The sequence below is a fragment of the Vulpes vulpes genome, chromosome 7 (genome assembly GCF_048418805.1).
Source record: "Vulpes vulpes isolate BD-2025 chromosome 7, VulVul3, whole genome shotgun sequence".
Classification (NCBI taxonomy): domain Eukaryota; kingdom Metazoa; phylum Chordata; class Mammalia; order Carnivora; family Canidae; genus Vulpes; species Vulpes vulpes.
The window spans coordinates 113,009,178-113,023,126 of NC_132786.1; the positions used below are offsets into that span (position 1 = coordinate 113,009,178).

Genomic DNA, 13,949 nt, shown 5'->3' on the forward strand with positions numbered 1-13,949 from the left:
ACTGGAATGAGACAGACCCAGGCTTAAGCTCTACCACTGACCAGCTAATGGACCATTAATAACCAAAGTTATTAAACCTCTCCATGCCCCAGTTTCCTCACCTGTAAAATAGGGTTGCTTGTGGATTAAATAGGGATAGAATACCTAAAGAACTTAGCATAGTGCCTGGGTGAGAGGTTACTTTTACGAGCTGAATATTTGTGTCCCTCCAACATTTGTGTGTTGAAATCTAATCCCCATTCTGAAGGTCTTTGGCGGTGGGGCCTTTGAGAGGAAATTAGGCCCGAAGGATGGAGCTCTCTTGAGTAGAACTGGTGGCCTTAAGAAGAGGCAGAGAGCTAGTGTGCTTTCTTTCTTCCACGTCCTGAGAAGGTACAACAAGAAGTTGGCAGTTTGCAACCGGGGAGAGGACGCTCACCCCAAACCTGACCCTGCTGGCACGCTCATCTTGGACTTCCAGCCTCTAAAACTGTGAGAAATGAATTTCTGCTGTTTATAAGCCACTCATTCTATGAACACCCCCCCCATTAAAGCTATCTGAACTAAGTTGGCAGGCAGAGCTTATTATTAGCTAAAATCTATAAGATTAATAATAGCACTGACAATCTCACACAACTCTGCAGCTGCATCCACCCATCCTGTTAATGGCTGCTCCTGGAGACTCGTGCCCTGACCAATGGTCCTTGACAGTATTCCTGGGTAGAATTCATGATTAGCTGCCAAGAGCCTGAGAGGACATCACTGTGTTCCTTCCTGGCATGGAGGAAGGCCTGAATCATGGTTTCTGTGCTCAGGGCGAGCTCCTATGACAGTTCTTTTGCTTGTTGAGGGAGCAGACTCCTTTCTGGCACATCTGTATGAGCCCAACAGCAGGATGGATGGTTCCCTCATGTACATTCTCACTAGAGTGGACATGAGTGGACATGAGGGAACCATCCTCAGAGGCACCTTCGCTCCTTCTGCTTCTCAGCCAGGGCCTGGTCATCGTGCAGGAGCTTTCCCCCACTTTTGCACCTCTGACTTGTGCATTGAAATCCTAGTTCTACTTTTACGTGAACTTGAACAGTTCCTGGAACAGTTTGTTTTACACATAGGGAAACTGAGGCTCAGAACAAAGAGGGACGCACTGAGGCTATGGAGGCAGCCAGTGAGAGGTCAGGGCTTCAGTGTGGTCACGTATGCCTTAATTTTTAGTCTTTTTATTATGCTCTGTGCCCATTAGAGAGACTGGTGCTCAGAAATATCAGCAGAAATAATGAAGGCATGGAGATGAATTTGGTGCTCACCTCCCTCCCAACTTTTCTCTAGAGAGCGACAGGAATATATTGTACTGCGGTACACAAATAAGGTGATTTTCTTTGCTGGTAATCTCGTGGGGTTCATCTCAGAGCAGTGATGTGTGGAAGCAGCAGTTGAACAGCATCAAGAGGGAGCCTGGGCTGAGCTCATAGCCCCCAAGGACTCGCAGCTCCCTGCTCTCCTCTCCTACCTTCTTGACTCCCTTGGCTTCTGCTCAGGGCCCCCCTCCTCCATCTGCCCAAGAAACTCTTCCTTCACTCCTTTGCTCCTCCTACCCTCTCCTCCCGCTTAGCCTATGGAATATAAATTTCATATTATGCCCCGAATTTTGTCCCTTCTCTCTAGTTTCTCCAGCCTGCCAGATTCTCTCCCATTCTCCAGATGGTTTATCATAAACATAAAGAAGGGAACCAGCAAGAAGTTCTTGGAGTGGGGGGCCGTGGGGAGAAGTTGGGGTTTAAACTCAAATTGGGTTTGCAGCAAAGGGATTGAGGCAGGGTTGAGTAGGTGAGGCTGGACCTCAAGCACTTTGGCCACGTGTTAAAATTTTCCACGTTTCTTATCTATGCACTTCCGGGGAGTCCCCTGTGCGCACTCCTGGTGAGTGGGTGAGTCCATGGGTGTGCGGAGAGGGGTGGCCTCACACCGCATGGGAGATGGGGCCTGGAAAAAAGGATTCCTGAAAGTAAGCACTTTTGGCTTTCTGTAAACAAAACAACTCAGAAATAGGTGTTTACACTAGGGTTTTGCTAAAACCTGCAAAAACAAAACGAGGAAGGCTGCCAGTGAAAAGGACATTCCAAGCTAGTGAAGTCTCCTTTGGAAGCTGGAGATGCTACATGAGGCCCATAAGTGGGTCAGTCAGCGTAGCCTCGTCTGCAGGCTGTGCGCTGTGGGCCATGGGGGCCCAAGGGCTGGGGTTTGTTTGCCTTTTCAAGCAGATGAGTCTTGTTTGCTTTGGAACTGGATGACTCATGAATTTTTCTTTCCTTAAAAATACACATTGACTACCCCTTTAACATTTGTTTTCTTCTACCCTTTATTTTAAAGATAAAGCGTCATCTTGCCAGTGGTGGTTTTTGCCCACTGTGGAGGTATTCAGGTTGGCAAAGGGTTACTGTGTGTGCTTTTCTTCTCTTCAAAGGCTGAATGTAACGCTTGAAAGTCATTTGGGCTCAAAAGAGAGTGTGTCTGGTTGACAGGTCCCTACTACGTGTGGCAGAGGCTGAGCTCAGTGCTGAGAGTACAGATATTGCCCCCCACCCCAGGGGGGCTTGTGCTCTGTCACACCAGAAAGTCAGACTTGAAGCAAGGAACTCAGCTAAACCAAGGAAAGGGTGACAACAGAGACAGCAACAAAGGGTTTGTGCGATGAGGCGGAGGTTGGTTTTCCTGGACGTGTGAACGAGGGGCAAAGAGGTCAGGCTAGGACCTGAATGAATAAAGGTCTGATTAAAAGGGCTGAATAAAAGCTGGCATTCACTGAATCTTCACTGGGCATGGGGCTCTGAGGCCCTGCGACCCTGAGGCCCAATGCCAAGGCCCCCAAAAGTGGAACATGCAGCATGGGCTTGGGAGGTGGTTTGGGGGTCTTTGTGTGCCTCATCAGGCTCCCAGCCGGATATTGACTGGCACCCACACTTACAGGTCTTGCCTCTCAGAGGTGATCATCTTTGAAATCCCTCATCTATTTCTCTTCCTTGTAGTAGCACGTTCTAGAGCTCCCAGCTCAACCAGTCAAGGCTTGTTCTCCAGTTTCTCCCACTCCACAGCTTCCATCCCTTGCCTGATGCATCCTCAGGCAGCCTCAGCTGCCCCACCCTCAGATCTCACTCCCCTTCACCCCAATCCTCCTCCAGCCTTGCAAGGGGAGCTCTAGCCTGCTGCCCAGTCTGTACCCATGATTAACTCCCATTCCTCAGGGCTCCCTCGCAGTTTGCCCATTTCTCCCCTGGCCCCAGCCCCAGCTCCCCTTAGCCAAGCTCAGGCCTGCTGCTTACCAGGCTCCATCACTTCCCACTCCTATACCAAGCTCACCCTTTTCTTCCCACAGGGAGCCGTCTTCTTCTTCCAGATTCTCCAGGTCCAGCTGACTGCCCCTCACCCATTCCCATCACCTTCCTGCCCAGGTCTGGAGGCCCAACCCTAAACGGGGCATTTAAAGAGGGCATACCCCCCTTTTCTATCCTTTCCCTCTGGGAGCAACAGGCCTTCCCATCATGGACATGTGTCTTTTAAATGTATTTTATGTTTTCAAATCTACTTGTTTGGTTAAAGAAACATTTTACATTGAAAAAGTAACTGATTTTTTTTAAATGTTGAGGAAACAACAGGACAGGTGGTAGGTGGAGTCAGCAATGATGATGGACATTGAGCAAGCACTGCATTTTTCCCATTCAACCTTCTAATAGCTCTGTGAAGTTCAGGTATGGCCTGTTATTATTCCGGCTGTGCGAAGTGGGCCCCATCTGGGGTTTGTGATGAATTCCACAATGTCATGTGATGTGGTTTAAAAATCGGTTTTCCTGGAGAAGGGGCAAACTTAATGAGGCAGGGTTTGTTCTCTGAACCCCATCATCAGACTGACCTTGGGTGCAGCCTTTCTCCCAGCAAAAGAGGGTGAAGGCGGCCCACTGGAGCTAGCTTGTCGTCTAGGCAACCCAGAATGATATCCCAGGTCACCTTTGGCAGTTGTGTTCATCGAACCATGACCCCCATTTTATAGATGCAGAGAAATGAAACAATTTGCCCAAGTTGCACACCAGTTCTAGGGCCTGAATTCAAAACCAGGCTACTAGTTTACACGGCAAGGAAAGGAGATTTTATGAAGTAACAAGAAGGGAAAATCTGTAGTCTGTTCTCTGGGCCTTGCTTTGCACATCTCCAAGAAGTGGGGTGACATTTTGTGGGGTGTTCTGATGCTTTCTCCTGCACTACACTGGCCCCTCTACCCCAGGGCTGTTGGGGCAGGTTGGAAGCTGTAGGAGCCACTGCCAACAATCTGCTTTGGTGACTGTAATGATTTAGCAGGATGCTTGCTGGGCCTAACCCCCATGCTGGAGAATCAGAATCCAAATTAAAGATTTTACATTTTAAAATGCTTTATAATCACTGGTAGCCACTGGATCACTGGTTCACAGTAGAAGGATCTATAGACGTTTTCCAGATCTTGTACGTAAACATCAAGACGAAAATAAGAGCTGTTCCTTTAATTCTTACTATACAATTTTTAAGAAAGTCTTTAATATTCTATTCAACTCTTTCTTCTCTTTCTCCCTTCTCTCTCTCCCTCCACCTGCCCCTCTCTCACTGGTTCTGAAACCTAAGTGTAGCCATAAATATGCAAGGCATAGAAGGCTGACTTTTCCTATATCCAATAAAAACCGTAGGGAATAATTGAAATAACTTGGCACAGCTAGTCAGGTTACAGGCTGCATAATATTAAAAGAAAACCCGTAGTGAGGAAAAGCAACAGCAAATAGGAAGAAGGGCTGGAAATAAAACCAGAACATTAAATAATGAGTAATTATGAGAAACTAAAACAACAACAGCAGCAGCTGCAATAAAAACCCTCTTAGAATTACATCCTCAGAAAAAGAGTCAAGAAGCATCTTCAAAGAAGTCGTCCTAGACAAAGTGTACATTCTAGGTATTTCTAAGAATTGCAAATCTAAAGAAGAGGGAGGAAGTAATCCACCCCTCCTTACACTCCGCCATCTATTTATTAGACGTGAGCCCGACAGAAGGCGCAGGTTTTCATCCCATTTTGACATGCATGTTTTTTTCATGATTAGGCTTCCCTCCCATCTCTTTCTTCCCATTTTATCTCCACGATCTAAATTTTAAAGGAATGCTGTCAAGACAGCGTACCACAAAGGGGAGAAACGTCTACTACAAATTGTACTTTGTACTTTTTCGAATACCTTACGTTGGTGTTTTTGATTTTACAAAAGATCTCTGTATTCATTGTGGGTAGCAAGCAATGTTGGGTTGATGTGTCTGTGGTCTTGTGAGGGAGGGAAATGCTGTGTCCTAGGCACAGGGGGAGAATAGCCTACGGCCCACGTTTCTCGTAGAATCCTTTTTTTTTTTTTAAATCTTATTTATTTATTCATGAGAGACACACAGAGAGAGGCAGAGACACAGGCAGAGGGAGAAGCAGCTCCACATAGGGAGCCCGATGCAGGACTCGATCCTGGGTCTCCAGGATCACACCCTGGGTCAAAGGCAGGTGAGCTTAACCACTGAGCCACCCAGGCGTCCCTATTTCTGGTAGAGTCCTATTGCTTATTCCTGCCCTCACCTGACACCCTCGGCTATGGGATCTTGGGCCAGCCCTTTACTGTTCCTACACTCGGTTTCTTTCTAGTCCCCCTCCGCCCCCCCGCCCAAAGGCTATTTCTATGTAAAAATAAAATCTTCAGGAAACAGAAAAGTAAAAGAAGAAAGAAAGTGATTACCCATAATTCATCAAACATAATGATTTTGGTGTATTTCCTACCAATCTTGTGTGCATCTAGTTTCTCCTTTTATTTTAAAACATTTAGTAGAAATTAAGCTAGACCGTCCAGCTGTATATCCTGATCTTTCTGTTGGCAGTGTTTTGTCTTTCTAAGTAAAAATATATGGACTCTCATCGTTTTCTAGAGCTGCATGATATTCAACTCAGGCATTCCTGTTCTTTGTTTTTTACAGTCTACGTGAACAGAGAACACTGGGGCTGTTTGGGTATCTCACTGATGGAAAAGAGACAGTGCCAGGGCTGCAGCTCACTTTATACCTGTGATGATTCATAGCCAGGTTCAGTTCTATCTTTCCACGACCTTGTCCGAGGTGCTCATATGCAGAGAGGTGAGGCCAATCTCTTTCTGTGAGATCATCTCAGATCACAGACCAGTGACTGTAGTACCTCCGCTGGTGTCTGATTGTAGCGAGACAAGCTAGCGACAAATTCCAGCCCTGCAACTTGCTGCCTGTGATCTCAGGCAAGGTTTTTGGTCTCCATATGTCTCTGTTTTCTCAGCTGTAACTGTGTGGATATCATGATAATTGCTCAATTCTGAGAAATACATTTTGACACGTTTGATAGTGAGCTGAGTGCTGCAATCAGTTGTGCACGTTGTAATTCTTCTTTTTTCCTCCCTCAACACTCCCCAGAGTTACTATCATCAGTGGTATCTCAGAACTGAAGAAATATAGTAATACATGCTTTATAGGTTGTTGAAAAAAAAAGCTGAAATATTGCACATGAAGTATTTTTAGCACTTGGTAAGAGAGCAATACATAGCAGCTATCATTTTATTAGTAAGAAAACTTCTATCGTTCTTAGAATGGTAAGCAGAATCTGGGTGTAGCGGGCAAGAGTGCCAAGGCCGATGAGTAAGATCTTGGGGAGATGGAGTGGCAACACACTACCCTAATGGTCTGCTGTCTCCGCGTCATTATGGTGGCACAAAACATTGCTTGGCAATTCATTCGGCATTAGCAGACATGGGTTTGCCAATCAGGAGTTTGGCTGAAATCTTGTGGCAATGGACTGTCTCTGTGGCCAAGGTGGGAGCTGAGAACCATGTAGGTGAGAAACAACCCCAGAGGACACCGATGTCCTGGGAAACACGGGAAGCTGATGGAGACCTGCAAGTCTCTACAACACTCTGAAAATGCATTCCTTTCCGTAATAGCTTTGGGGATTTCAGCCACAAACACTTAGCCATTTTTCTTAAAACGCCAACCCCGGTAGAAATGCGGGAGACTTTGCACAGAGGGAAGGGCAGAGCCTTGGCAATCACTTGGATTTTGCTCAGCCCTTGTTCTGCTAAATGGCCCCTTAAGTCTTGCCTCCTGAGCCTTGAAGGTCCTGCACCTTGGCCTTTCTAGAACTTTGCTGGGGGAGGACTGCCCTGCTCCCTTGGTGTAGGCCTTCACCGCATCATGTTCTTGTTCTCCTCTGCTGTGGGTAAGATGCTGCAATCCCAGGGCCCTTCTCTAGAAAGGGTCCTGGTGCTGGGAAAAGGAGACTGTTCATTTTATTATGTGGTCCTTGCTATCTAATTCTCAGCTTTTGTGACACTTATGAAATAAAATCAATCATTAAAAGGCTTAGGACAAACATTATATGGTCTCATTCATTTGGGGAATATAAAAAATAGTGAAAGGGAATAAAGGAGAAGGGAGAAAAAAATGAGTGGGAAATATCAGAAAGGGAGACAGAACATGAGAGACTTGTAACTCCGGGAAACGAACTAGGAGGGGTGGAAGGGGAGGAGGGCGGGGGGTGGGGCTGACTGGGTGACGGGCACAAGGGGGGCACTTGATAGGAGGAGCACTGGTGTTATTCTATATGTTGGCAAATTGAACACCAATAAAAAATAAATTTATATAAAAAAAATAAAAGGCTTAGGTGGAAAGCTACATACCATTTCTTGAAATATTCTGGTAGTCTCTGTGATTGCAGTGGTTTCTTTTCCGTAATCGAAGGTAAATAGAGTTTTCCTTAATTCTGAAACAAATATATTCGTGCATGTTGAATATCAGGACATTCACATGATGAAGTTCAAAAAACAGAATTTTATTATGATTTTTTAAAAATGGGTGGTTCCAAATGAACTCTGAAAAATCAAAACTCTGCTGACATGTTTCCTCTAAACTGTCAATATATTATTAAGAGTTGTTACAAGGAACAGTCCCATAAAATGCATTGCATCATGTAGTAAGATTCAACTTTTATTTTTGTAAAGACCTTCAGAGTCTTCCTTTTTTTTCATTTCTTTTCTTTCCGTGTTTTTTTTTTTTTTTTTTAAATTTCAGGCTTCAGTCATGTTCCCAAACCTCAATAGTTATTTTATTAATAAATAAACACAAATATGCAGAATAAAGTTTTCAAAGTTGAGTTTTTAGATCATTGAGTTCAGTTCATTGTTGGCTAAAAACGTGGTTTTGTTTAGACAATCCCACATACAGAGTCACCCCTTTCTAAACTTTTTACCAAAAGCTTCTATAAGTTTCTTGAGCAATTAGTCATCTTTAATAAATGTGTTTTTAATAAAATTTTTATTTTTATTAAGTTTTAAATTTTAATTCCAGTAGAGTTAAAATACAGTGTTATATTGGTTTCAGGAGTGCAATATAGCGATTCAATGATTCTATACATTGTTCATTGATTTTTGAACCTGACCTTATATTTCTTCTTTCGGTTGCTATGAAGATGGCAGACACTCCTGTTGATCTTCAGATCCATCTGCCCCCTTCATCCATTTTAATAAAAGGTTTAACAGGGAATGATGGTGCCACATGATGACTAATGTACTCAGCTTCCCTTGTAGCTACAAGTGGCCACTTCACTCAATTCTGGACTAAGAGGTAAAAGTATCCAATTTCTGAGAATATTTCTTAGGAAACATTTGGCAGGTGCCGCTTGCTCCTTCTTTACCCCATTTCTCCATTTTGCTGTTCAGAATAGACATGCTAGCATCTTGGACTATGGGGGTAACTTCTACATTGGGAAGTCAGAGGGGTGAGTTAGAAGGACCCTGGATCCTCGAGGACCAGTGGAGCTGAGCTCCCATACCAGAACTGGACACCGTATCTCTGAAATTTTACATGTGAGATAAATAAACTCAAACCTTATCTTATTTTAACCATGCATATGTTGAGTCTCTTTGCTACCTCTACCTGAATCTAATACTAATGGACACAGAGTTCAGAGACAAATTTGTGACCAGTATCAGCTTATAACTGCACATATTTTAAGTCATTTTCTTGGCTTCTCTTTGTGCCATCTTTGATTTTCTATCTCCTTTTGCCAAGCTTTCATTTAATTTGAACATAATTTAATGTTATTTCTTTATACTTTTATAGGTCTCTCTAAAATCCTTTTTGAAATAAGACCAGGTATAGACTAATGAATAATAATTAAACTCAGAAGTATTTGATTATTCTTCAAATGTATTGTATCTTCTCTTCATTAAAATAACCTCATATCTCACAACTTTACGTAAATCACCATTTATTGTGTTACATGAGTCTCACTTATTATACTATAGTGCTTGCCAACTGTCTCAGTGCTTCAGAAAGGTAAACATGTATCAGGTTTGGGCACTTGGGATACACTGAAATAGTATTCTTTTTAAAGTCTGAGAAAACTAATGATAATATTTTTTGATAGAAGAGCAAGGTGTCTGGGCAATATTTTAAGTATGGAATTTTTGCTTTGTGGTAGAGTTTTGAGGGGAATGATTTATTTTATTTTTAAAAATCAAACCTACCCATACACATAGTTTTAAAAAGTCACATTTGTATTACTTGAGTGATGTTTAGTGAGCCCTACTATATTCCAGGCACTCTTCTAGGCACCTGGGTCATATTGGTAAATAGAGAAGACAAAGACCCCTACCCCTGTATTATTGCCAATCTATCAGGAAAAAAACCCACCAAACATCCTGAATGAACAAATTATAGAAGATGCTAGAAGCTGGTAAGTGCTATGGAAAAAAAAAAAAGGGAGGGAGGGAGGCAGGGGAAATAGGGTTAGAGTGGTTGGAGCAAGCCTCCCTGAAAAGATGAATGTGAGCAAAGGCAGTTGCACTATTTATGTCTATAAGGCTTGTAGGGATAAAACGGCAAACCCATACTTCCCTCCCCTCCCCATTTCCTCAGTCTCAGAGGCAACTAATTTCAGCCTTAACTGACTGAGTCTTTGGGCATTTTCTTTCTTATCTCTAAATAACATACTTTCAAGTCCACTTCTTGATTTGTAGTCTTTGGTATTATCTATTCACTTCCCGCCATCAAGAGGAGGATTTAACTATTCACAATTGATCTATGGTTGCTTTTTCTTCCCTTCTAAATTCTTTTATTTCCCTAGAGTTAATAGCAGCCTTTTGTTTCTTTGATTAATTTTCTAAGTATTTATCATCAATTTACCCTCAAATGTTTTACAGTTGTTTGATCCCCTTTCAATATTTCCTTATCAGACAGTTTATTTATTTTGTCTTGTGGAAAACTCTCCTGAAACCTCTTGACCTGCTTACTCTGGACTTGATGCCTTCTCACCCTGGTGCTCAGTAGATATCCTGGGAGCCCCCATCTTCATCATTCTGGGGATGCTCTTCACCTCTTCCTGACTTACTTACTTTCTAGAAGACCACATTTTAATTTTTTCCCATGGAGAATGTTTGTAAGTAACTTTTGAAGGATGTGGGGGAAGTAACTTTTTTTTTTTTTTAACATTTGTGTATCTAAAAATGTTTCCAGTTTTTGATTTAGTGAGGTAAAGGTAGGCCCAGGAACAGAGCTTACATCATAAGTATAAACATAAATGCGGTTAATAAGACTTGTTGGGGGAAAACTTCAAGAAGAGAACTAACAGTGTTCACTTGGTCCCTGAACTTTCATTTTCTTAGAGAAAGGTCTTTTAGACAAGACAAAGCTAGACTAGACACATCTAGGATACCCTACATATTTTTAGGGTATTTAGGATACCCTACATATTTTAGAATCCTCTTGTAGGCAAGAGGATTCTGGTGTTTATAAGTCACTATGTAACAATAACAGATTTATGGTATAGGTGATTATTTTGTTAAATAGACGTAGTCCCAAACCTGATGAATCAGCTTCTTGCTAAGCAATCAATAGGAAGAAGTAAATAAGCCTCCAAGAGCAACAGAGTTTCTCATTGACCAGTGTAGTAGATTAGAGATAGCCTCATTATCTTTGATACCCCTTCCCTTAAATCTTGTCTGTTTTGTGACTTTTTTGACCAATAGAGTATGATAAAAGTGATTCTGTGCCAGTTATGGCTTGATTTTTAAGATGTCTGGCAATTTTGGTCTTTTGAAGCCCTGATCTACCATTTAAGAAGCCTGCTGGAGACATCATGTAAAAGGACCCTACAATGGAAGTAACCACAATGTCCCAAAATGTCCTTCAATAGGTAAATAGGTAAACAAACTGTGGTATATCCATACAATCGACTATTATTCAGCAGTTAAAAGAACAGAGCTATCAAATCATAAAAAGACATGGAGGAACCATAAATACATATTGCTGAGTGAAAGAAGCCAATATGAAAAGGCTGTATCTGTATGATTCCTACATGATTCTCTGGAAATGGCAAAACCAATGGAAACTGTTGAAGATCAGTGGTTTCCGGGGATGTGAGGAGAGAGAGAAGAGATTAATAAGTGGAGCACAGGAGGTTTTTTGTTGGGGGGGAGAGGTAATGAAATTCATCTATATGATACTGTAATGGTGCATACATGCCATTATGCATTTGTCAAAGTGCATGGAAGGTTCAACATAAAGAACAAACCCTTAGATAATCTATGGACTTTAGTCAAGAATAATATGTAAATATTGGTTCTTCATTTAAAACAAATGTACTACACTCATGTAAGATGTTAATAATAGAGGGAATTGAAGAGAGAGAGAGAGAGAGTGTGTAGGGATGCTGTACTTTCTGCTCAGTTTTTCTATAAACCTAAAATTGTTCAAAAATTAAAGTCTATCTTTAAAAAAGGCCCTATCTGGAAAGGAAGAAGGACTGAGCTAAACCCGGTCTTCTAACTGCTCCTTCCCAGGCAACAGTTATGTACGTGAAACCATCTTGGACCCTCTAATCCAGCCAGTAGGTAAATACCATTGAGTAACTATGGTCAATGTCACCTGGAGAGGAGGAATTGGCCAGCCAGACTTTTCCTGAACTCCTGATACCCTAAACTGTGAGAGATAATGAAAATGATTGTTGTTTTAAACCATTATAGTTGGAGTACTTTGTTACTCAACAATCGATAACCAGAATAGATGGTTATAGAATTCTAAGTTAAAATCATTTTCCCTCAGAAGTTTGAAGGAATCAGCTCATTGGCTCCTGGTCTCCTAGTGTTGTTGTCTGAAGCTATTCTGTGTCTTGATCCTTTGAAAGCCCACAGCAGCATCTGTTCAAAGAGTTCCGATGTTGTGATGACAGACTTGGTGTGGCTCTATTTTCATTCACAGTGTTAGTCACTGATGGACCTTTTCAACCTGGAAATTCAGGTCTTTCAGTTCTGAGAGATGTTCTTGAATTATTTCATCGATGATTTCTTCTTTTCTTTCTTTTTTTTAGAACCCCTATTATTTGTATATTGGGTCAGTTGGGCTCTGGTTTCTAATGTTCCTAGTTTTTGCCCTATTTTCTATATCTTTGTTTTTTGCCCTATTTTCTGGAGAATATTCTCAAATTTATCTTTCAATCCTTTCTCCAGAGAAAAATAAACTTCTAGTCTTATACCACAGTAAGGAGAGGCAGCTGCCCACCTGTGTAAAGTTGGGAGAGTCTGAGGATCTAACTGCTTCTTCAGTAATCTTTCAACTGACACTTATTTTTACTCTCACCTCCATTTCTAGAGCTACCATATGTAGTTGATCCCCAGGTCTTTTGGGGAGTCTGCAGTGTAAACTGGATTGCTTCTTGACATTCCCTTCTGCCAGATTAGGATGCAGCTCTCTGAGTCGACTAGGTCAGTTACCTCTTGTCCTGCTTTCTGGCTTCCAATGCTTTGTGGCTGTTGGATCTCCCTGTTCTTTTGTCCTTGTAGACCAATTCATTTACTGTCATTTTAATGGGGTTTCTCAAGGGAGAGAAGCAATGCTTTGTTCAATCTGCTATCTTACCCAGAAGCCTGAAATGAATGCTCTATACTCTGCATCATTTACGCCCTCTGCTTTGACTATTTTATTATATTTTGAAAAAAGCGAATGGGAAATGGACATTAGATCTGAGTTCAATGCTAAAATAATTTCATGGTCAATAAAGAGGGGTTATTTTCCTCTGGGAAGATGATTTTTACCAATATTTAGCCATAACTATTTTTGATAATTCTAAAAATGGAATTTATGTACCAAAATACTGTTTTGCTCATGGCCTGCTCATGGAGAGTAAATAGTGTGGATATTAATATTATAGATACAGTTAGTTGCATCTTTCTTTACAAGGATACAAGGATACAAAATCTTTGCCAATCAGGAATATTTTCATTAACATTTCTGACGAGAAATAGTATGCACAATTTTGAGATTAATGCTTTGTACTAGACATTAGAAAATATTTCACATAATCAAAGATAATGTTTTCTTTCATCCTACCTCAAATGCATAATCTGTTTTATAAATTCTAGGGGTTGAATTTTCATGGAGTGCTCAAGAATCCAGAGAAGACAGAAAAATCAATACAATATTTTGAGAAGTCTATAGCACAATATTTTTGAGACGTTAACAAACTGAGAAGAATGCTGGATTGAAAGTCATCTGTGTAGAAGGTCAGTTGAATTTGAATTAATGGGAGAAACCGAGGATACTGTGCATAGTAAGGTTAACTGTGCTGACTACTCTGGCTTAGAACCCCCAACCCCCCCTTCTCTTCCTCTATCCCTACTTAGACTCAATTTTCTCAGCGTGACCTTTTGTTTCTCCCTTTTCCCTCTGTTGTACCAAGTTAAAACCAAGTCCAGTGGGCTGGCAGAAGAAGTGATAGTGTAGTTTGAGAGGGGCAAAGGAGGAGTACTTGAAGTACTTGAAGGTTCTCTTCCTTTTACCATCCTCAATGCCTGAGACGCTGGTATCCTCAACCTTCAGGGCTGGCTTGGAAACGCGCCATGTTAAATTCCCACTTT

The 13,949-nt window shown here is 41.8% G+C and overlaps 1 protein-coding gene across 2 annotated transcripts in view; it reads right to left on the reverse strand.

Annotated features, from left to right (window-relative positions):
• The window catches only part of AOAH (acyloxyacyl hydrolase), a 160,167-nt gene that overhangs the window by 40,221 nt on the left and 105,997 nt on the right, over nucleotides 1-13,949 (reverse strand). For both annotated transcript variants that reach the window (XM_025985823.2, XM_072764737.1), the window contains one exon: nucleotides 7,716-7,798. In XM_025985823.2, the coding sequence (XP_025841608.2) occupies nucleotides 7,716-7,798 (83 nt within the window). The remainder of the gene's footprint in view (nucleotides 1-7,715; nucleotides 7,799-13,949) is intronic.